Raw genomic sequence first — 25684 nt, 5'->3', positions numbered from 1 at the left:
GAGGGGGTGGGCAGGATGGAGTGGAGTGAAGGGGGGGGAAATGGGACAACTGTAATAGCATAATAAATATATTTTAAAAGTATGTGGGGGGGAGCACGATGCAAAAGTAAGTATGTGTGTGAATTTTGCTTTTAAAAATGCACTTAGAAATCAGGATGGAAGGGAATATACCTTGTATTAAGTGGCTGTTGGAATGGGTTATGATGTATTTGTACTTCATATTAAAGCTGTTTTATAGTAATTATTTATTGGGCATCAAGTTCTAGACTAGGCTCTTGATTTTAAAAGTAAAGAAGACAGATTTTTTTTTCCATTTGACCTTATATTCAAGTTATGTAGAGAGCAAGCAAATAATTGGTTGAGTCTTTTAACATTGCTGTTATTTGACCATCTTTGACCTAAAAATTGGCAAGTTTCATATGGTTAAACCTAATATGTATGTCAGATGGTAATAAGTGCTGCGGAAAAAACAAAGTATGTTAAAGATGATGGAGATGGTGGTTGTGTGGAAGTGGAGAGTGGCTATTAAGAAATATCATATGTAGGTTGTCAGGGAAGCCCAATACGGTGTCTGAGAGAACTGAAGAAAGTGAGGGAACTAACCAGAAAAGTATTCCACACATAGGGTACTGTAAATTGAAGTCCTGAAGTCTTGCAGATGTGCATTGCAGTATGTTTCTGAGAATGCTTTAATGTTTTTGCAGTGTCATGTGTTCTAAACAATGATACACCTTTAGCCAACTAACTATATTAGTATATTAAATTTTCCTAAGCAGAAAGAAAAAGATTATTTTCTGTGTGGTTTTACATATGTGTATTTTCTGGATAACCTTTTTCCTATAAAAGATTTTATTCATTTCCTACATGATTTGTATTTTCAAAGGTTTTGTTTACTAAACTGTCTTAATCCTTTTGGTCAGCAGTGGGAGATAACTAATGTTCCCATATAACTTCCTAGTCAAGAAACATAGGTAGAACTAGTGATAAAAATGTAAATAGAGTTGATTTTTCTTATTTGTGGGTTCTATATTTACATACTTATCTACTTGTTAAAATCAGTTTGTAACCCCAAAGTTAGTGCTCTTGGAGCTTTCATGGTCATTCACAAACACGTGCAGAGTGGTGGAAAATTTGAGTTGCCCAAGGCACATGTTCCCAGTTGAGCTTGAATAAGGTTATGCTCTGCCTTCTTTCAGCAATCATACTGTAAACAGTGTTCTTTTCATGGTCTACTTAATGCCTCCTCTTTGGCATTTTGTGTTTTTGATGGGTGAAGTTTTGCTATTTATTTAAAATGACCCCCCAAGTGTAGTGCTAAGAGTGCTGTGTAGAATTCTGAAGTACAATAAGGTTGTGATTTATTAAATGGGGAAAATACGTATTAGATAAGTTTTATTCAAGTATGAATTACAGTCCTGTTGGCAGTGAGTTCCATGTTAGTAAGCCAGCAATGTATATTAAATAAGATGTCTTTAAGCAGAAACACATTAAAGTTATGTATTGATCAGCTGATGAAAATGTGTCCAGAGGCTTGTAGGAACTTAACCTTGCATTTCCCTTAGGAGAAATGGTTCCATATTGGCTCATTCAGAGTTTGTGGCAACTTTATAGAACATACTGCAAATAACAAGATTCAACTATACGAGATTTGTTATGGCAGTTGTAAGTTTTTGAAATATTGAAACTAGCTTGGGAACTCCTTAACCTCCACTATAAATTCTTAGATATGACTTAGAGGTGGATTAGTATGCTGGTGAAAATGTTTTGTCCTCTCTGAGAGAAAATGACATTAAAAAAATGCAAGAACTTAAAGTAATTACTATAGATCTGTTAAGAGTTGAAGTCTTTGAATTTGGATAGTCAGCCCTTGATAATTGATATCAAAAACTTTTTTTTTTAAAGATTTTATTTATTTTCAGAGAGAGGGGAAAGAGAGGGAGAGGAACATCATGATGTGTGACAGAAACAGTTCATTGCCTCTTATACGCTCCCAGCTGGGGACTGGGCCTGCAGCCTAGGCATGTGCCTTGACTAGGAATCGAACTGGCAACCTTTTGGTTCGCAGACAGGCAGTCAGTCCACTGAGCCACACCAGCCAGGACTGATATCAAAAAATTATTTGTGATGGGAGGACTTTGTCCTGAGAGAGAAATGCTAAAATGCCCTAATTCAGTGAATTTTTATATTGGTTCATCTCCTTTGATTATATTATTTGTCCTTAAGACTTGTTTTAATCTTAGTTTTCATTCTTGATTTTTATGTTGACAAAAACCATTGAGAATTTGTAGGACAGATGGAGCATGGCTTTTAGAAAGGGGGAAATAATCATTTATAACCTGTGACTTTGTTGTTAAAGAAACTGACATTAAACAACATCCTTAAAGATAAAAATTGCTGAATAAAATTAATGGAAATTTAGCCTTTTTTCTGAATTTTACTAACAAATTCATTTATTGATTTTTTTTTTTTAATTGAGAGAGAGGAGGGAGAGAGAGACAGAAACATTGGTTTGGTGTTATACTTATTTTATGCATCCATTGGTTGATTTTTCTTGTATGTGCTCTGACCGGGGATCCAACCTGCAACCTTGGTATATGGGGACGACAGTCAAACCAATTGAGCTACCTGGCCAGGGACTAATTGACAAATTCACAGCCATTTTAAATACAGCATTGTAGAATTTGAATTTAAAGTCATCATAAATGTAAGACTCATATTTACTGTTCTGAAGCAAGCACTTAATAATTACACGTAAGCATTTTAAAAATGCTATATATAGTTAGGCAGCTATGAAAAATAAGAGGAAAACAAGTTGAAAACAAGTAATGAAAACATTTATAAAAATTAAAGTAGATAGAGGGATCTTTACATCAGACATTTTACACAGGCCTTGCTGAATTATTAATATCTAAGTTGCAAATGTCCATTAAAGATAAATGGTTGTGTAGAGCTGAGATCATGTCTTAATGATGGTAAGTGTATAGTACAGAACATGTGCTTAATTAATGAATCTTGAAATGAATCATTCTCGCTAGTCCAAGAATCATTTCTGAGCTAGTCTGTTCCAGGAATAACCAAGCTAGTTTGGATCTAAGAATGATATATAGATGCTTTCTCTTCTCATTTCCTGTAAGTCATCAATCAACTAAGGGAATTTTTTGACTTTCAAAATTGAACAGTTTCGGTTGTTTATCTAGCTTTAGGTAAAACTAAATCAAAGTGTTTAAATGATGTTCTTTTAGGGCTCTTTCCCTCTGCTGCTTGGCTATGGAGAGTTTCAGCCTTATTTTTTTGCACCCTAGAATCCTGTCTCTCAGACTGTATCATTAGCCATATAACAGATCTCATGGAGGGACTATGATTGGTGCTGCTTGCAACCTAGGCTGTGTGAGCTTGTGCACATGCACACATATATACATGTGTACATGTAGATTGGGTCAGCCATGCTTAAATTAAATAACTGTATTACCACATATTAGTTTCACCTGTTCTCCAATTTTATGTTAACAAACACACAATATGCTCTTTGTATCTGTATTTTGCTAAACAGTATGCTTGTGAGCTTTATATTGTTGCGTGAACTCCATAGATGGATGTGCTTTCCCTGTTAATGAACAGAGAGAGGGATTGACTGAAGGAGACTGAATAACTTACAAAGAAGTATAAAACTCTCTTCTCTAGTTCTGTTAAATGATGTCATTCACTAAGCAAGAAACATGCTCCAGAAAATAACAACAGACCTTTCAAAATATATCCTAATTTTGATTAGCACTGACTATTTTTTATTCTTACAGATTTTGTGTAAAGAGTATGAAGTCTTTATATTCTCAAGTAAATCTATATTTTAACTTCTGGAAAACTTGAATGTTGACAACCATTGGGAAGAAGCATTAATTAACATGGATCGTATATTAATCTATTTTTTCAGGCATAATCTATCTTTTCTCCTGGATGGAGTTCTTCATTCACAGTGTTTATAAAATAAAATTATTAGCATACTGTAGAGAGCCACAGAGTCTTATGGATTGAATTTAGGCAGGAGACCTAGGTTCAGGTTCTGATTCTATTAGTTGTGTGATCAGAGGCATTTTTTGAGTTGTTGCTATATACTGGAAATGAGATGATGCTTAGCCTGTCTACTTTAGAGATTATTGTGAAGGTATGAGAAAGTTCTTTGTTGTTGTAAAGTACAGTATTAGTAGAGTGGTTAAGACTGTTTCCTCTGCCACTTAATTTGTTGTGTAATGTTGGATAAAATATTGGGTTGGCCAGAAAGTTCGTTTGGTTATTTTTTTGTAAGATGGCTCTAGTAGCGCTTAGTTGTCTTTCACTCCTTTTGATACAATTATGTTGGAGTGCATTGTGACAGCTGCCATGTCAGTGTGTGTTTTAAAAAAACGTATCAAAATTGGTGAATTTTTGTGAAGTCATTTTAATATTGAAGATGGAAGAAAATAAGCAACATTTTTGGCATATTATGCTTTATTATTTCAAGAAAGGTAAAAATGCAGCTAAAATGCAAAAAAAAGATTGTATGGAGAAGTGTATGGAGAAGGTGCTGTGACTGATTGAACGTGTCAAAAGTGCTTTGAGAAGTTTGGTGCTGGAGATTTCTCAGTGGACAGTGCTCCATGGCTGGGTAGACCATTTGAGGTGGATAGTGATCAAATCGAGAAATTAATTGAGAACAGTCAACATTATACCACACAGGAGATAGCCAACATATTTGAAATATCGAAATCAATAAAGTTATTGGTAAAGATGAAAACTGTGTCTTTTATTTAATGGAAAAAGCCATATGGACTTTGGGCTAACCCAGTGTTTAACCTTTTAAGCCTTAGATTTCTCATATGTAAAATAGGAACAATACTTCCACAGGGTTTTTTTTGAGAGTTTTAAATGAGATAATGCATATAAAGCATAGTGCCTGGCATATTGGACATAATTAATGTTAACATCATTATTATATTGATTATACATTATGTACTCAGGGTACTTTATATAAATTATTTCATTTAATTCACAGGACAATTCTCTGTGGTATTCCCCCCCATTTCACAGACAAGGAATTAGTGTCAGAACTTAATTGAATAAAGTCACATAACCAGTAAGTGGTTTCATTTGGTTTGGAACATAAAACTTTTTTTCCCATTATACTTAGATCCCTTTAAAATATATGCTGTAGCTGTGTTTACCTTTGATTGATATGTTTACAGAATTTTTCAAAGACTGAACTTTTTGTATTCCCATGGTTTTCAGATGTCTTCTATCCCAACATTCCTAGGTTTCTTTAATTTCTTCAATAAGCCAGAGCTTCTATTCCAGAAATAAACATGCTTTGTTGATGTATAATTAAGAACAGTTAATGGTTTGTTTACAAACCACTAGACTCTCTGAGTCTGGCTGAATTAGCTGTATTACAGAGTAACTCAAGAATTCACCTCTGGAAAGGGAAAAATACTCTGATTTTGTTCCCTATTTGTAAGGAGCTTACTTGAAGTACAAAACTGTAGTGAAGTTGTGGAGGCGTATCTTCCTGGCACTGGAACCCTGGGCTGGGGGTCCTGGCTCCCAAGATATCCCTTCCGAATTTTTATCCACCACACGTGGATGTGAGACCAGTTCGTTCTTTGTCTGTACTCCTCCTACCAGTCTAGATAGCTGTGGTTTCTTTAATTCTGTAGTTGTCAGACTTCCATTCAACTCGATTCTGACGGTTCTGAATGATGGTGGTTGTATATTTTTGTTGTAATTTTGATGTGGTTGTATGAAGGGGGTAGCCATGTCTGTCTGTGCTGCCGCCATCTTGACCAGAGATCTGTTGCTGGTTTCTAATTTAATTTTATTTTGGCCATAATTTATATGACGTGAATTCTTTAAAAATTATTGATTATTATTATTTTCAATTAACTTTTTCCAAATAACTAAACTACTTTTAACTGTTTTAGATCAATTATATTTCAAGTGGCTACAGTAAAGTGATTATTTGATTATAATTAAGTTTAAATCTATCTTGCTGTCACTGCTTTTTAAAAATTTCTCCTGTATGTTTTTTGTTCTTTTTTTCCTCTTCTTTCTTTTGGATTGAGTTTATTTAAAAATATTTTAATTTTATTTTCTTTGTTGACTTATTAAATCCTCTATTTCCCTCCTCCCTTCCTCCCTTCCTCCCTTCCTTCCTTCCTTCCTATGGTTGCTCTAGGGTTCATAGTATGCATACATCTACAGTGTATCTTGCAGTGATATTATACCGCTTCACATGTAGTATAAGAGTCTAACAACATTGTATTTCCCCCCACCTGGCTGTTGTGCTATTATTACATTTTACTTTCATGTATGTTATAAACAACTTGATATATTGCTGTCTTTTCTGTAAATAGTCTATTATCTTTTAAAGAGATTAAAAATTAAGGTATAAAATAGAAAAGTCTTTTTATATTTATACTCATTTACCATTTCTGGTGCTTTTCTTTCATTTGGATAGATCCAGACTTCCATCTAGTATCTTTCTCCTTTTGCTTGCAGAACTTCCTTTAACATTTCCTCTAGTGATTGTAAGTGATGGATTCTTTTAACATTTACAATTTGAAGTCATCTTTATTTTACCTTAGTTTTTTAAAGATATTTTCTATGGCTATTGGAATTTTAGTTGATAATTTCTTTCAATATCTTAAACATAAACTCTTAAACTTTACTGTCTTATTTCCAGTGAGTAGTCTGCTATCAATTGTATGTTTCTTCTTGTGTGTACAGTCTGTTGTTTTTCTCTGTCTGCTTTCAGCATATCTTTTTATTACTGGTTTAGAGCAATTTGGTTTTGATGTTACTAGTTGGCTATAGTTGTCTTCATGTTTCTTGTGTTTGGATTTATTTAGTCTCTTTTTTATTTTTTAATTTTGCTTCTTTTGGGTATGTCAGTTACTCATATACTAGGGTGTTTGATGGTATCCCACAGCTCATTTGTGTTTTTTCTTTGTGTTCTCTCTGTTTTATTTTGTGTAGTTTCTATTGCTATGTCTTTATGTTGATTGAATTTTTTAAAATCCTCTCCTGGGGATATGTTTATTGATATGAGAGAGAGAGAGACAGACAGAGACATCAGTGTGAGAGAGAAACATCAATCAATTGCCTCTCCTACACACCCCAACTGGGAATTGAACCTGCAGTCTTTTTGTTGTGTGGGATGATGGTCCAACCAGCTGGGCTACCCAGCCAGGGTGTTTTGGCATTTACTTAATATGCTTAATATTTCCATTTACCTTTTGAACATACAAGCTACAGTTAACATAGACGACAGTTACAATAACTGATATAATAATGTTCTTGTCTGATAAGTCTGTCACATTTCTCTTGATTGATTTTTCTCATCAAGGGTGGTATTTTCCTGTCAGATATCAATTTTACCTTGTTTTGGCGCTGGACATCTTTGTATTTCTGTAAATATTCTTGTGCATTGTTCTGGGACACATTTAAGTTCCTTGGGAATGGCTTTATTGTCTTGAGACTTGTTTTAAATTTTGTTAGGTGGGGCCAAAGCTATATTTAGTCTAGAGCTCATTTTGCCCCACTACTGAGGCAATGACCCTCTGAATCACTAATTGATTACGTGAATTACGAGGTTTTCTATTCTGTTTGGTAAGTGTTCCTGGCTGTGTGAGCCATGGGCACTGATAATGCTAGAGCTTTGTGTAAGTCAATTATTAAAATGTCAGGAAGTTGGTGAGCTGGTTTAATTCTTAACATAATCAAGTCATATAATCTTATAATTAAATCAATTATATTAAGAGCAAAGGGAATAAATATTCAAAACTCATTACCTCCTACTTGTATTATTACATATTACTCTTTTTGTGCTCTGGTGGTAATTTGCTACAATGTATCTCTTCCCAACTTTGCACTCTGGTATCACCTGATGGGTAGGAATATTGACACCACAGATAACTGGTAACCCTATAAACCATGAAGTACAAACCACTCACTACCTGCAGTTGTTAACACATTTTCCAGCATACCCCTGGCTATGCGTATCTTTCTCTGCACTCCTTATGAATGGTTTTCCAGTGTGATCATTACTCAGATCAAGACTTGAGAGGGATCTCTGCAGAGCTTCTGAGGTCTGTCTTTGGTCTCTCCACAGCTCCCACCTCTCTGGTACAGTGTTTTGGGATCCCTGCGGACTTTGATCTCCCCAGACTCCTCACTTCTTCATCTTAACTCAGGGAGACTGTTGTGCTTTGTCTGGGATAACGCTCCTTGCTCTGCGGCCTGAAAACTCTAAGCAGTTAATCTGGGACAGTTAAAGGCTTTGTTTCATGTTTTTCCTCTTTCATTGATCACTGTCCTACTTTATCTGGTTGCCAACGTCTGAAAAACAACTTTATTACATTTGTCCAGATCTTTAGTTGTTTCAGTCGCTAGGAAGGGTTTTAGATAGGAGAGTGACTAAGTGTGCTTTTTATAGATCACTCTGTGACCACGCATTTGTAAGGGACAAGACTTAAAGTCTTGACCAATTATAAGGCAGATGCATTATTAGTTCAAAGTGATATGAGGCCTAAGGTTGGTCATGGTTGGTGACACTGGAGAGGTAGGGAAGGATTTGAAATATGAATGGAAGAATTTAGTTCAGGGTTTGTAAAAGGGTGGATCATGAACCACTTACATTTGAATCACCTGTTGTATTTGATAAAATTAAGATTCTGTGCCCTGTCCCAAGTTTATTGAATCTGAATTTCTAAGGATGAGGTTTAGAAATTTGCATTTTAAACAAGTACTTAGGGTAATGCTACAGCTAAAGTCTCAGAAGAAACTGATGCAGTTTTTTTTTCAAAATATAATCCTTGTCTTTGGGGGAGCCCCCAGTGGAACTTGGGATGACCTAAAGTAGTCAATGAAAACTAAAGATTTATGTATACACATCCAGAGTGCCAAACCTGAATTTCTGCTGTAGTTAGTTTCAGGAATTTCTTAGGCACACTAAAGTCTGAAAACCAACAAACTGAAGTACTTCACAGACATAATCTCTTCTGACCCTCTGAGAGGTAGTAGGCAGGTATTTTGTCTCTTGTTTTATAGATGAAAAAATGAAGTGCAGAAGCACAGAGTGGTTTGATATGGTCAGTTATTATTAGGGGCAGAAGTCATACTTCTGTCTCCCTCCACTAAATCTGATATTCTTTGTGCTGTCTTTCAGTTGACATTGAAATAGGCTTATATCTAAAATCTGTTGAAGATATCCAAGATACTGGACCTGTGGGAGGTCCAGTTCAGGGAGCAGGAAAAGTGCTCTTCTTTGATTATACTTTGTACCAAATAAAAATTTGGTTTGTCACCAACTGCGCATCCTAGTCAGCCGAGCAATCCTGTCTCATCTTGATCAAGACCTCACTAAAATGCCCTCCCACATGGAACACACCATGGAAAACATGATATTAAAGTTTCACAAACTTGCTGAGGATACAGGCTGCTTAACAAAGGAGGACCTGAGAGTATTTGCGGAAAAGGAGTCCCCAGAAATCTTGGAAAATCTGGCTGTGGACAAAATAATGAAGGACCTGAACCAGTGCCAAGATGGCAGACTGGGTTCCAGAACTTTTTTTCTGCTAATTGCTGGGCTCCCCATCATTTGCAACAATTACTTTGTAGTACACACATGTGAAGCAGAAGAAAAAGAAGTAGGCAGCACTGAGAAGTTAATCCTGCCCTGATAAGAGTTATCTGCTGTACAGCTTCCCCCTGTATTAGGAAATCAGGAGCAGTTGGGAACCCTTAGAAAATGCACAAAAAAAATCCCACCCCATTTGATAAGAGAAGAAAAGCCAATTAAAGCCAGATAAGCTTTTGATTTTTATGTTGCTTGCATTTTCATGCCTCAATAAACAAGTTTCTTTTTTAGTTCCTTAAAAAAAGTTGGTTCAGCTCTCTATAGTAGGTGACTGTGATAAGCTTAATTGTCTAGGAAAGGTATTTCTGCCTTTGACCATTCCAAATGCTTTTTACCACCGACTTTGACTATTCCTCTTTGTTTCTTTTACAGTTACTTAAAGGCATAATGTAGTGCACATATTTGATATTTTCACTTATAACAACTGAAGAATCGAATCTGTAATATAACCGTTCTTTTGAGTATTTTCCCAGGATCTTATTAAACTAAAAAAATCTTCAGTGTCTTATAAGTTAGGTTGGATTTAACTTAGACTTCACAGTTTTATTTTTATAGTAAGTTGTGTGGCTTATGACTTTGCTATATCACTAGTATCGATCATTTGTAGTGAGATTTTCTGTAGTGTTTTGAAGTGATTTCATATGTGCCATGAATCTGAGGTCCTGTAATTTATTTGACACAGTAGTACCAGTGTTAGCTTGCAAACAGTAGGAAAAGTAATTCTTTTTGGATAAGATTGGTTTTTGAATGGTCAATGAATTTATTAGTACATGAAAACAAGCAGAGCTCTGTGGCAAGGAATAAATAAGAGGCATTAGGAATAGGATTTTAAATGGTTTGTTTCCCATTTTGTATGCTTTTTTTAAAGATGAAATAACCAGGTTTTTTAAACTTCTGGAAGTAAGTTACTGTAGTTAAATAATTCAAATAAAATATTGTAGGTTTTACAATTCAGAGTAGTTTATCTGCTGCAGAATGCATATGGAATTTGTGCTTGATGCTTAAATTTGAAATGTATAGTGAGTGAAATGAGCAGTGTAGGGAATTCAGGAGTTTTGATTAGTTTTAACTTCTTTGCTTTTTACAAGAAAATTTATAACAACTTAAGGAATACTTAAAACTTAATTTTGTTATTAATGTCTTTTAACATTTGAAAAAATGAATAGAGAATTGTTTTAAGTGCTTGAGGATAGATGTCAGGGTTTCTTAATTACTATCTACTTTATTTTCTTAATTAAAAAAAAACTGAGATATATTTGATATATTAGTTTCTACTCTAATGTTAATGAAAGATTTTACTGAGAAGGTCTGGCAGATTGGCAACTCCAGTAACACATTTTATCCACAAAACAGCCTAAGGCTATCTGCATTTTCTTGGTAGAGCCTTACTCTTTCCTTTTATTTTATAGGAATTGGGAATGGTACACCAGGGTGAATCATTTAAGAATGCCATTCATCGGTTTCTTTCTTTGATATATATGAATAAGTATTTTTTGTAGCTCATTTTTTTCCACTAATAAACTGGTAGAAAAGTTTTTTATAATGCTTCTCTTCATTGTAAGCACATCTATGTGTATTTCAGACTTGTGGCCTACAACCAAGCCCGTGTTTTTAAGAAGCTGGCTTTTAATACTCGGGTTTCTCTTCAGATCGTATAAATCTTTGCACCTTTTAAGAAGCTAGCTTTTAAGGAATATTTGCACAGTTAGAACTGCGTTCATTTTTCTTCATTTATTTTGTCATATTTATTTTCTATTTACTTCCAAAATAATGTTGACAAAATAATCACAGAGGGGATAATCTAATCAAAGCAAAAATATTACTTTAAAAGGCATCAAATATATTAAAGTCTCATTTAAGGGATCTTTTTTACTGTGTTCTTAAGCATTATAGATTTATTCCCTAAGATTATTGTATAATAAAACAATGCTTTTCTACTAATGTCTGAGAAATTACAGACTTCTAGAAAATGATGTATATCTATGTTGATAGTCAAAAGGAATCTGAGGAGCTCTCAAATTTGTAAGAATTTAAATTTTGAATTAAATTTTGAAATACTTTATGTGAGTACTCTGAAAAGCATTTGTAAGAGTGTTATTAGCAAGTCATCTATCATTGAAGATAACACATTTTATAGCTAAATATAAGGAATTATTTTTGTAATTTCTTAGAAAATGCAGTGTGCTGTGTGTTTAGAAATACCAGTTTTATCCACAAATCTGTAAACAGTTACACATCCATAGTGACTATATTGTGGTTTCCCTTCACAGATATCAAGTTGTGCTAGTACACCATATAAATAATTAATACCCGAAGTCTCAATGTAACATGGACATTAACAGTGATGACAGATAAATGCAGACGCTTGGGAATCAAATACTAGGCGAAACACTTTTAAAAAGGTAAGAAAAAATGTAATCTTAATTAAGGCCAAGTAGGCTGTAGTGTTAGTAGAATTAATTGACTACAGTTTGTTTTTCAGTGTATCAGGCTTTTTAGAAACACATCTGCATGATCCTGTCTGTCTTAATGCTAATAGAACTCAGCTGCAAGTATCAGTTCTGTGAAAATAACAGTTGCCGGTATCCTTGCCTGGTAAATGCCCTAACTGATGATGTTCCTTTAATAAACCCTATACAAAAAGGTAATAACGTGGCTGACTAGAACTGGATAGAGTGCTAGACTGGGTGTATCAGTGTATACTCTCAGACACATCTTACATCGTGGATCCTCTCTGACTCTGATGATTGCCATCACCACTACATACTGTAGAATATAATGTATGTTTTGCCATGTTTGTGAAAGGCTTTCAGGGTCGGATACAAAGGAGTTGGCAGTTGGAATCCTTGTTATAAGAAGAGTGAATTTTCAAGTCAAGGATTACTTTTTATAGAACCATGTTTTCACTGTGTACCCTCCTGTTAATTAAAAAAAAATTTTAGTGTGGTATTAAATTATCTTACATAGTTTTCCTACCCTGTGCTTTTCAAGAAATTACAAGGCACATTTGAGAGAGGTTGCATCTTACAGATACCAGATATCAATCAGCCCTGCTCCCTTGCTAGCTGACTAAAACCATAATTTGTTTTTACTGGGTAGTAAGTCTAGTTTACAAAGCTTGATAATTGCATCAGTTTTAAAATGATAATCCGTCACCAAAAATAGTCTCACTTTTAGAATATCTAGTTTTGTGTTTATAATAGAGTGGCAGTTTCCATCATAAACAGTCTTTTGCTAGTGTTCCTCGTTTCCAAATGGACATTCATAACTCATTTAGCCCGATTGGCTGAAAAGGATATCATAATACATTATTATAAAATAAAGCTGTAACTAAACATACTGTCCAAGAAATTGAACTTAATTAAGGTAATTAAAATATCTGGCCAACTGGGTACTAAAACTAGAAAATACTGTTTTTGTCCTTGTTGACAATCCATATGCCAAAATAATAGAAATTTCCCTTTATAATAGTCTTGTAGCACTTTAATAGTCATAAAGGTTATCATGTAGATATAGGAGACTTGGTTGATTCTTTGGTGTGCATAACTTAAATTATTTTTGTTTTTCAGTTCCCAGTTTTGCATATGAAGGCCAAAATTTGGGAACACCTTTAGAATAAGAGTTTATAAATTCTGTATGAGGACTCTTACCAAGGGCAGTCTTTGGGTCACCTCAAAAAAAAATACTGCCTGAGACTCTAGAAAAAGAACTGAGTCACATTTGACTCAAACTAATACTGAGTTGTAAGGATTTAGTATATGCCAAGCTTTTTGTTGTTGTTGTTCCTAAAATTCCTGTTCCAGTTTCTTAGTATCTCTGAGACTACAGAGTTACCAAGAATTACCAGTGATGTTACTGTGACCAGATATTCTGTTACCTGCAATTTTCTTTTATTATAGAAGGGGTAAATCTATTAGCATAAGTTAATTTGCTTCTTTAATTCTTTTTTTTTTTTATTATTTTATTTTAAAGAAAGGAATTTAGGAGGTTCTAGTATTCTCCATGGCTGAAGCTGAAAGTCTGAAACCCTGATGCTTAAGCTCTATTCTAGATCATAGCTCCAACTCCTTCAGGATATAAGGAAAAGAGATAATATTTCCACAATGATAGATCTTTGGTTGTACAGGTAAGTTATTTAGTTTTGCAGTAGTGAAGACAACTACAGTTTGATTTTTTTTTTTTTGAGGGGGAGCTTCTTATTTTTCTATAGTTCTCTGCATGGGAAATTGTACAGTTTATAGGAATATGGAGTTATATAGGGAATGGGATGGGGGTGAATATTTTCCCATTCTTCCCAGCAGGGGGATAAATGAAGTGACTAAGTACATTGGAATCTCTAGAGCATATTTGACACCAGGTATTTTTGATCAAGGGCATTATGAAATTCCTTGACTTCTCTTTTCCCCCAATTGTCTCTTTAAGTGTATATTCTATCTATCTATCTATATCTTATCTATCTATCTGTCTGTCTATCAGTCAGCCTATCATCTATCGTACATCTGTCTCTCTTAATGGGAAAGAAAGAAAAGGTCCTTTTATACAAGATAATACATAATAGAGTTCCCAGGCTCTAGAGAAGTGAATATTAAGAGTAAGTTGAATTGCATAGGTGGTTCCCAGGTTTCACTGTACACTTTTAACCTTATAGATACTTTTGACCTATTAGAAATTATGTAATTGCTTGGCTGAAGAAACTGTCATAAAAGAATTATGTGACAAGGATAGTATGATCCATTATTAAGCAGTTCATGTTTATATTCTAGACCTTCGATTTTCAACCTTTTTCATCTGATAACACATAAACTAATTAATAAAATTCTGCAGCACACAAAAAAATTTATTATATTTTTTGCCAATCTGTCCCTAAAATAGTTGTAATTTTGATTTACTCACACCAGACAGCTATTGTTGTGTTGACTGTTGTCTTTTTTTTTTTTTTTTTTGACAATTCTAAGGGAAAAGAGGTCAGTGCCCTAACTAAATAGTCAGGTACTGCATGTATTGAAAATCGCTGTTCAAGACAGACTGAAAAAGAATCATATGGGTAACACTTTCCAATTGCTCTTGCTCCTTTTGCTTTTCACTTTGGTTTGTCTGCCTGTTACCATGACCAGTTTCCTAAAAATTGTCCGTTTAATAAAACTAAATATATTGTAAATACCAACTAGTACATTGATGTTATTGGAGGATTACTAGTCCCTCAATCCCCAAAATAAAACTATACTACTCTGGTAATTATAGTAGGAGCAAAACGTTACAGGCAGTGTCTTTCAAATATCATTTTGAGGTTTCTTTTTCTTAAATAAAGATGGTAGCTGGAGTAGTGTTTCATTAGGTGGATCATTTAGTTTAATGTTTATTTTTCCTGTCACTTCTTATTAACAGACTTCTACAGATGTGATCACAGGGTCTAGAAATTTATGATCTGAAACATAGCTGATACTGTTTCAGAGAGTGCTTCAGAACCCTATTAAATTTGAGGTAATAATAGATTCAAATTAGGGGGAAGGTTAGTTCAACATAAAATAAATGGGTGAGATATGTGGAATTATAGGTAGGATTTGGGGCTTAATATGAATGGAAAGGCTGAAATTTGGCTGACTGCTTACCCTTCTCAGGTAAGTCCTCCAATAGAATGAAAACTTTCTGAGGGTAGGGAAGAGAGGAGAGAGCCTGTTTAATTCTAGTGAATTAATGTATTCTCTTCCCTTCTATTCTAGAAAGTGCCATATTCATTAGTTGGTGGATAACATATATGGAAGCCTATATTCTAATTGCTAGATTGGGTTTTGCTAGTATGATTATGTAAGTTTCCTTTAATTCTAAGACTAGAGTGATTGAATTTCCAGTTCAAGTTGAGTTTGGTTAAGGATTTCACCATGTGCCTCCAATTTAGTTAACTAGCAGGGGTCTTTTCTGAGATACTAGTTTGAAACTGAGTTTCTTTCTGTTCCCTTGGCAACTTAATTTTTGTTAGGACTTTTATTTTGTGCTCCAGAGAAATTCTCTGAATTTTTTCAGTAACTGTATTATGCAGCTGAAATGAGGAAAACAACTGCTTTAATTTCTCATGCTTCGCTAAGCAGGGCATAACAATGTTTAGACTTGGTTGAGATAATCAGGATATTTTTGGTCCCCTTTTGGTCGTTGAATTTTGTACTCAGTTTATCAGATAACTACAGAAAGTATGCCTGTCCAAAATAGGAAAGATGAAGAAAAAGGTTAGGACAGAAGGAAATCATCAGAGGGAAAAATACCAAAATATCATTTAACTCTTCAGAATTTTAAGCAATTTATTACCTTAAGTTCATGCATGTTAATTTCAGGCAAGAGAATTTTACAGTTCTCTGCCAAAGAGATCGTGGCTTTATTTATAAATATATTTTATTATTAGGATCAAATAAGGAATTAAAAGATATATTATAAACAAGTCTACTTTACCATATTTTGCCATGTATAATGTGCTACCATGTAAAATGTGCACCCACATTTTTGGCCCAAACTTTCAGGAAAAAAAAATCTTCTGTTTTAATTTTTTAATTAATTTATATTTAGATACTTGCTTTTTGTATTACAAAGGAATTTTAGCATTTATTTTTGAACATATGATACATGGAATTTTGTTATAAATAATTACAAAACACGAGAACAGATATAAGGTATGTCAGGTACTACCCATGTATAATGTGCATCCTTATCTTTCCCTCAAAAATTTGGGCAAAAAAGTGCACATTGTACACGGCAAAATACAGTAGTTTGAAACTTGATAACACTGCTATTTTAGTAAAATACTGTCTGGAGTACGTGTTTTAGTAAAACACGTACTCAAAGGCACTGCTTCTCAAACCTTCATAGGCATATAAATCATCTGGGAATCTGGTTAATTGATAGGTCTGGGGCAGGGCCTGGTATTATGCATTTCTAGTCAGTCTTGCAGGAGATGTCCATGATGCAGGTCCTTTCGGCACACTTTAAGTTATAAGAGTTTGAGATACCAGAAAGTCTTTGTTATAAAACAGTTTCACTTTAAATATGGCCTAATAGGACAGGATTTGAGAACTATAAAACTTTGGCTTCATTGAATTGGTTGAATGGAATAAAAACATTTTTAGCAAAAGAAACTAAAGGGTTTAGTCTTTCATATCACTCAGTGTTTTAATCACTGAAATGATGAAGAAATAAAATAGGCCTTCTCCAGTAGTATTTTATAGTTAGATATATATTTATAGTACTTCTTTGTACTAATAATAATAGACTTATTTCATTAATAATGACAAAGCAGGGATTTTGCTTTCATTCGGATTAGAAAGAAAAGAAAGGATAAGAATGCTAGTTACTGGAATCATTTTGAGATTTATATACCCTTAATTGGCATAACATTTTAAAAAGTAAAGATTACTAGATTGTTTTTATGTGTTGTAAAACATAACTCTTTCCAATATTACTGTATTTTTGCCATGTATAATGCACACCCATGTTTTTGGCCCAAACTTTCAGGGAAAAAGTCTTTCATTATAGTTTTTTAATTCCATTTTTCTATTATATAGAAACAAAACTGATTTTCGTATTCCAGGGTATTTTTTTTACATATGGATATCGTTACTGCTTTCTAGAGTTACACTTTTAATGCATGAGCATAAATAAAAGAATTAAAAACATTTATATAGATACGGAATTAGTACTACCTATGTATAATGTGCATCCTTATTTTTCCCTTAAAATTTGGGCAAAAAAAGTGTACATTATGCATGGCAAAATATGGTATATTTGAGCCAGAAATTATTAATATAATCAAATTTGCATCAAAGATATTTGCATTTGATTTTATAAGTAAAGTCTGTTTTCTTTGTATATTTCCATAGCTATTTAATATTTAAAAATCACTTACCTTCAAGTTTGACAGCGCCAGATTTGGGTACATGAAACAAATTTATGTTAATATTGTTTAGTTTGTGCTCTTCTGAAACATTCAAGGTTTAACTTTTTGTTATTGAAAGTGGATATTTATGGGTCATTCGGTGTTTATTATCTGTGAATAAAAATAATAGATTGTAATCTTCACATGATTTTAACAAAAGAGAATTACATGTCAGATTACTCTAATGAATCCTAAAACAGTAAATGTTTACTGTGAGGAATTTATTTCTAAATTTTAATATTTCTTTTTCTGTGTGTCATAACATGTTGCTTGTGTCTTCTGTAGTTTTTCATAATCTTTCCACTGTTAGATACTTCTAGTTGAAGCAAAGGATAGATTGTATGTGATTTGTGGGGGCAGGGGTAGAATGGCATTTGGGGGGTTATAAGAGAGGGAATCTGTTGCAAGGATGGCAGAAAGGAAGGGGGGGGTACTATGAAACTTTGTACTATAGTCATTATTGATTTCTTTCTCTGCACCCCATTTGAAGTTAGACAGTGAAGTGGCAAAGTGTCTTGTGAAAGCTAAACAGAACAGCAGAAGAATGGAGACTCGAAATGTTAATAGCTCGTTTATTCTACTTGATGAGAGAGCCTTTGGAAAATAACCACTAAACCCCTCAGTTTATCCAAATGGATCGATGGAGACATTTTTCAGTTTTTCTCACATATTTGTCTTATAAACACCAAACATTCACACTGGAAAATGCTTATCTCCCCAACACGCCTTATAACTGGCATACACACATTTGTAGGAGTTCTAAGAAGGAAAGAATGGAGTTATATGTGTACTCCTGATTTCTTAAATGTAATATTTGCTTCAGGCGCTTCTTTCTTTTTTTCTTCTATTTTCTTTAGAATATACTTTGTTTCACTTGCCAATTTATGACTCTACTTCTAGGGACTAGGGAGGCTTGGCTTTGCTCTGTTTGGCCCTTAGCTACTGCAAGCTAAGATTGTGATTTCTATCAGTCTGCTTAATTACAAAAAATTCTACTGCAACCAAATTTTTCTGAATGCCACATAGTTTATTATGAGAGGGTTTGACCTGAAACTCCTTGTACTAAGAGTGAATTAAAAAGAGCAGCTCCTGCCTTTTTACATCCCAGGAATATTTTGAGAAAAAATGAGAAATGATTGGTATAGATTTTGTGATAGCTGCTATAGAAGTTCAAGATGATTATGTTAATAACCAAGATGAAATTCTATCTTTGAGAGATCTGTTTTGGGCCCTTTGTGCCTATGTGAGAGGCAGAGGCACAGTGAAACAAGTTAAGAGCTTGGTCTCTAGAGCCCTGCCCTGCCACTTAGCCGAGTGGCTTTGGACAGATAACTTAAAATGTGTGTGGTGGCTCAATCCTCTTATTTGTAATGTCGGGATGATAATAGCACCTGTTCTAGTTGTTGTGGACTTAAGTGAGTTAATGTGTACAAAATATATAAAATGATTTTTGGAACATGTTAAATGCCATATAATGAATGGTTAGCTATTAATAGCATTTTTGAAATGTTAATATAATAAATTATATCAAATAATTTATTAATATTGGCTATACTTGGATTAAAAAGTTATAGCTTTATACTTTTGTTTTAGGTATATTAACTATTACCTTTTTTCTCATTATTTTGTTTACATTTTTGAAGGTTTCCCAATGAGTGGATCATGATGACCGTATAGTAGGGACTTGCCATAGTATGGCTGCTTCCCGATCTACTCGTGTTACAAGATCAACAGTGGGGTTAAACGGCTTGGATGAATCTTTTTGTGGTAGAACTTTAAGGAATCGTAGCATTGCTCACCCTGAAGAAATATCTTCTCATTCTCAAGTACGATCAAGATCACCAAAGAAGAGACCAGAGCCTGTGCAAATTCAGAAGGGAAATAATAGTGGGAGAACTACTGATTTAAAACAGCAAAGTACTCGAGAATCATGGGTAAGCCCTAGGAAAAGAGGACTTTCTTCAGAAAAAGATAATGGAGAAAGGCAGGCTGTAGAAAATTGTGAGAAAAGGCAAACAGAACCCGTTTCACCAGTTTTAAAAAGAATTAAGCGTTGTCTTAGATCTGAAGCACCAAACAGTTCAGAAGAAGATTCACCTATAAAATCAGACAAGGAGTCAGTAGAACAGAGGAATACAGTAGTGGACAATGATGCAGATTTTCAAGGGACTAAACGAGCTTGTCGATGTCTTATACTGGATGATTGTGAGAAAAGGGAAATTAAAAAGGTGAATGTCAGTGAGGAAGGGCCACTTAATTCTGCAGTAGGTGAAGAAATCACAGGCTATTTGGCTGTCAATGGTGTTGATGACAGTGATTCAGCTGGTATAAACTGTGATGACTGTCAGCCTGATGGGAACACTAAACAAAACAGCACTGGTTCCTGTGTGTTCCAGGAAAAATCAGTAGCTGAAAATGGGGATTCCGACACCCATACTTCAATGTTCCTTGATAGTAGGAAGGAGGACAGTTATATAGACCATAACGTGCCTTGCACGAATTCAGAAGTGCAGGTCAAGTTGGAGGACCACAAAATAGTAACTGCCTGCCTGCCTGTGGAACATGTTAATCAGCTGACAACTGAGCCAGCTACAGGCCCCTTTCCTGAAACTCAGTCATCTTTAAGGGATTCTGAGGAGGAAGTAGATGTGGTGGGAGATAGCAGTGCCTCAAAAGAGCAGTGTAATGAAAACACCAATAACGCCCTGGACACAAGACTTGAGAGTATGCCAGTTTCCGGAGAGCTGGAACCATCTTCTGTTCTAGACTGTGTTTCAGCTCAAACGATGTCTTTGTCAGAACCTCAAGAACATCGATATACTCTGAGAACTTCACCACGGAGGGCAGCCCCTACCAGAAATAGTCCCACTAAAAACAGTTCTCCTTGCAGAGAAAATGGACAGTTTGAGGAGAATAATCTTAGTCCTAATGAAACAAATGCAACCGTTAGTGATAATGTAAGTGAGTCTCCCACACAGCCTGATGAAATTTCTCAGAATGAAAAAGGGATATGTTGTGACTCTGAAAATTATGGGAGTGAAGGACAAATTAAGCCACCCTCAGAGGCAAGACTCAATATTGGAAATTTGCCATCTGCCAAAGAGAGTGCCAATCCGCACATTACAGAAGAGGAAGATGATGATCCTGATGTTTATTACTTTGAATCAGATCATGTGGCACTGAAACACAACAAAGAGTATGTGTAAATATGGTAACCATGAATTCTGCTTTGTTTATTATTCCCTAAATTTTCACTATTCATAAATGTCTATTCACAGCATTTGATGCTTTCGCTAAAGTTTTAGTTCTAACATAATTTTTTCAACTCATTAAAAAAAAAAACTCCAAAAAAAAGAAAGACTTTAAAACTCAACTTTTACTTTCTCTATGGCAATATGATTTTCTAGTTTTGTTATTTCAGCATGCCTCGATTAGAAGAGACATGTGGAAACTTGATTATTGGTGTTTTTGTTTTTAAATGTTTTATACCATTTCATTTAATTTATAAAATGGGAACATCATTTAGTTATCACAATACACTTTGATTTATAGTGTCTATGCCTTCTAGGTAGTATAGAACAAATAATGAGTGCCTAGATACCCAGATAAGGGAAGTCTGGTGGGCTCCAAATCTACTTTTATCTTAGTTACATATATCTAATTTCCAATTACAACCTTTGATTTTAAAAAATGTGCTTTATGCATCATTTTTTACTTTCGTACCTTAGAAAAGTAGAGACTAGTCTTAATACTATGACAGCAAGTTGTATGTTGTAATTAGCATATTAGCAACTGTCTGTCTGCTCTATAGTTGACATAAAGTATTTGAGACAGGTTTTCCCTAATTCTAAATTTTAAGGGGAGACTACATCTTAAAATAGTATCAGTTCTTAAACTTTGTGATGAAGGCACTTTTTCTTTAGTCTTCACCCAAGGACATTTTTTTATTGCTTTGAGAGAGATAGAGAGAAAGAGAGAGAGAAACAGAGAGAAACCGAGAGAGAAACATCAATAGGTTGCCTCCTGCACGAACCCCAACTTGGGTTTGAACTCACAACCTAGGTATGTGCCCTGACCTGGAATGGAACCTTCAACCTTTGCAGGTATGGGGCAGTGCTCCAAACAACTGAGCCACCCAGCCAGGGCACTTTTTAAAATAAAGAATTCAGAGTCCAAATTTTGCAGTTTTGCTTAGATTTTCTTTAAACTATTGGAGTTATCTATGTCTAATCCTGAATAGAACTTTAAAACTGTTTATATCATAAGTCAGCAGTAGTAAAAAAGACAAGACATATATGTTAATCATCTTTACTTTTACACAGTAGGCTTTTGAATTAATATGACAATTAGATTTTATAAGCTATGTAAAAATCCTGATTTGAGGAAACATTTTTGTTGTGACAATCGCCAGATCCTCACATGTATCAGAATAAAGTATCAAACCTGGTTGTGAACATAAATTTTTTTGTCATGCATTACAGATAATCCATATTTGTATATGATAATATGGTGGCCTTTTAGCATAGGCCTCTTCTGAAAACTTTCTTCTTTTTTTTTATAAATAACATTTTAATACTAAGTTTAATAGAGGTGTCATTTTATCTGAGCATTTCATTCATTATTTTGGGAACTGTAGCATTTCATCTATGTGGAATGTTCGATGTCCAATTTGAAATAGAAAAAGAACTCATAATTTGAGTTTTTTAAATTTGAGATAAGTTGAGTTTTTACCATTGGTATTATGTAACCATTTTTAAAAGTGGAGTTGTTTATCAACAGGTGCAAGGAAGCAGAGCATTTGTCTTGGGAAAATACCAAAAACTCAAGAAATGTGCGATTTCACAAAATGATACTCTGTTAATTCTGTTCTTTTTATTGGTTCTTTGGCAAAAGAGATGCTCTCTTAAGGCTTAGCTGGTTATTGATGAAAAATATTTTCCTTATGAATTCATTGGTGTTACTTTTTGATAATAGCTCCCCTCATAATGATTCTGGAGGATGATGTTCTTATAAAACAGTTGTTAAAGAATGATGTTCCATATTCCTAAGTCTGGAGAATGAGAGCAGTACCATTTCATGGGTTCATCAGGATATACAAAGTCCTTTGAATTTGGATAGTAGTTACTTTATTAGGACAGTGTTCTCAAATTAATGCCTCATTGGGTAATTTTGGGCAAAACGCAGTCAAGTCACTCCTTGCTTTTTTTCTTTGTTCCAAATCTTTTGATAATAGCACCTTTTGACACTTTACTTTTAACTCACCGAGGAAACAAATTAGGAAAACTGAGATGGAGAGGGAGCCTCCTCTTGCATAAACATTTTGATTAAAGATAATTTAAGGAAAATTGGAAGAGGGTGTTTGATGATGTCATATGTAATCTGGTCCAGTAAAGTCCCTATTTCTATGCTTTTTTTCTAGAGCCAAGAGATGGTTGGATATAATGTTGGCTCTTTTTAACCCAAATTGTCATTGTTAAAAATAGCATCATGGTACCTATCTGTTTTCAAATCTTAAGTAAATTTCTGGAAGTTTAAAATTGTTGTTAAAAGGCATTTTTAAGGTAAAGGGGGAGAAATACACCTGGGGTAGATGGATTGCTGTTCTCCTGCACACACAGATGTACATACACCCCATCAAATATATTTTTTTCTTTATTGGTGGAAAATTATCTGGTGGAAAATTTCCCCAGATAATTGCATTTTTGAGACTAGGAAATGGGCAACGCCCCACCTATACATGAATGTCTCTTCCATTAGTGAATGAATACTTACTGGTAGCCAGTTTTAAAAGTATGTTGTTAATAGAAAACAACGAGCATGGCATAGTTGTTTGGAGCCAGGAGAACATAGCTCTTTATTTCAGGTGCAACTCTCCTCTAAATTAACATTGATTATTTAATTAGCAACCTGCTATCCTAGCATTCAGCCTGAAATTTATCCAACTTTTTTGCAAGGATATCACATATAGGGTCATCTAATCACTTGTAAATGTTTGAAAGATACTCTGTGTAGAGTCTTACCCTTAGACCTGACTTATGGTAATTAGGCCATAGGCCAAGGAAATGAATCTGCACTTGTTCGGGACCTCATACCCTGTTTGCTCTCTTCTCCAGGATGCAAATCTACAGTGTGCTTTTATATATTTATTTTTTCCAAATGGAAAACTCCACTATGACCAAGGGACTAATGAGAATCTTTTTCTCTGGCAAGATTTCAGCTATAGATTGTTTTACCAGATGTACCTTCTCAAAGATTAAGGGGTGGAGAATCAAAAGAAATGTACTTGATCTCAAATGCTTTGATCTCAAGGTTGATGAAATCTGTCATAGTGGTAGATAATGCCCTTCTGGGTCTAAGTAGCCAGATTGACTAAGATCATGAACTTAACTGTGGATTGCCCATTCCATTTGGGAATTGACCTTTTGCTGATTTTTGATTCAGAAGAACTAAAACTGGTCTCTAAGTTTTAAAGTTCTGGCTCTAGGGAGAGCAGGTGTGGAAGAGTTTATGTCCTGGGTTTTGTCATTCAGAGCTTCCAATTCACAAGGCAATCACTGGAAAATAAATTTTCAGATGAAAATGTAAATTGGTCTTTTGCCTCTGAATTCTCATTGTACAAGAATATTTTAAAAAATACATGTCTGAAGTGCCTTGGAATGCTTCATTTAATGATGTAGCCTTTCATGAACAGATAGAGGGTGAAAAGTCAGCATTAGGGTTTCTAGATTCTTGAGGTCTTGCAAAAGATTAATTCATTGATAACATTGCTAATGTTTATACCAATTTTAAAATTTCCAGAGAATGCAAGTATAAGATGGTTAGTGCTCATCTGAGAGTATTGCTCATAGAGTCTTCAAGTAGGAATCTTATTTTCAAGCCATTTTAAAGAATATTTATAAGAACTATATTTTCAAACTTGGTCCTCTGAAAATGTTAATGTACTAAATAATTATGTCCTTCTTGTGAACCATGCCTAAGACGAACCATTTGATATCTTTATCAGCTTTAGAACCCTATAAAGTCCTCACAGTTTTTTAGGTGCAGTTCCTGTGAGACTACTTTAAATGTTTTTCAAAGTAGATTCTTTCAAGGGGACAGAGAACTCCAGGACTAGGGATGGGTTTTGCTTAGAAAGCACTAAAGGAGTCATCTTAGATAAAATAACTTTACATTTGTACTGTACTTTATAATTTACAAAGTGGTTTCATATTTGATATAACAACTTGGAAATAGACAACACAGGTGGCATTGTATAGTTCCCATTTCCTAACTCATGATTAAGGTTTTAGATTGTTTATTTAAAGAATCATGATAAATTGCTGGTAGAAATGGGATTAGAGCTTCACCTTCTAATTCATGTTCTGAACTACACCAATAAGGTGGTTATCCAATAAGGACTTATTCTATGGACTTTGGGTTTCTAGGCTGAATTCTTTCATGGAACAGATCTTGGGTACTCAGTTTTCAAAATTCTTCAGCCCTGGTTTAAAGTCTAATTGTTATCATGATTACCTTGTTTTGTCTGTCAAAGAAGCAGTATTTATGGGTAAGTAACCTGTGCTGTTTATTAAATGAAATGCTTTCATGATCATAGTAAAGAACATTTTATTAGTATATCTGTGAAGAATAATTGACGTGTACAAATTGGGTAATTAAAACTACAGCTATAGCTTAACTTTAAATAGAAAATTTGGATGATTTCAAAAAAATACTTTGAGGGAGGAGTTTAGAATGTAGTTAGGTATATTAAAGTCAGAGGTTACTAGGGAAAACTTATGCTTGGTGTACTTAAGCTCTTTGGAAAAGGCTGTGGAATGTAATACCCAGATTGGCCCCAGGAGTTTGAGACAAGGATTAGTGACAGAAAGGAGATAACTCTCCTAAGTATAAAGTTTTGGTTGTAAGTGGAGTAAGCCATTGACTTAACGAAGATATTCAATGAATTTTCTTGTTTTTACCTTTGCATACCATTTTTTTATTTTTAATGTTTTAAAATTGTTGAATACCAACATTTTAAATTTCAACTGATGTCAGTGTTTTGTAAAAGTGATACTCTGCTGTACTCGAAGTATATTTTTACTTAAGTATAATTAAACCTTTTC

The 25684-nt window shown here is 34.3% G+C and overlaps 2 protein-coding genes across 8 annotated transcripts in view; both read left to right on the top strand.

Annotated features, from left to right (window-relative positions):
• Positions 1-25684, top strand: part of ZZZ3 (zinc finger ZZ-type containing 3) — a 97073-nt gene that overhangs the window by 21539 nt on the left and 49850 nt on the right. For 3 of the 7 annotated variants that reach the window (XM_045199581.2, XM_045199580.2, XM_045199582.3), the window contains exon 2: positions 11935-12066. In XM_045199581.2, coding sequence (XP_045055516.1) covers positions 12020-12066 — 47 coding nt within the window. In that variant the 5' untranslated portion in view covers positions 11935-12019. Of the gene's footprint in view, positions 1-11932; positions 12067-13636; positions 13791-19225; positions 20779-25684 lie in introns of those variants that run through there. The other 4 variants (XM_045199579.2, XM_024565511.3, XM_053919790.1 and 1 more) reach the window with 3 other exon arrangements.
• On the top strand, positions 9116-10471 carry LOC112309304 (protein S100-A10-like). The gene has a single exon (XM_024565516.3). The coding sequence runs from the start codon at positions 9393-9395 to the stop codon at positions 9705-9707; it is 315 nt and encodes a 104-aa protein (XP_024421284.1). The 5' UTR covers positions 9116-9392; the 3' UTR covers positions 9708-10471.

This window comes from Desmodus rotundus, chromosome 3 (assembly GCF_022682495.2).
Source record: "Desmodus rotundus isolate HL8 chromosome 3, HLdesRot8A.1, whole genome shotgun sequence".
NCBI classification, from domain to species: Eukaryota; Metazoa; Chordata; class Mammalia; order Chiroptera; family Phyllostomidae; genus Desmodus; species Desmodus rotundus.
The sequence above is the reverse complement of the archived record's forward strand: the minus strand, read 5'-3'. Positions and strand labels throughout refer to the sequence as shown.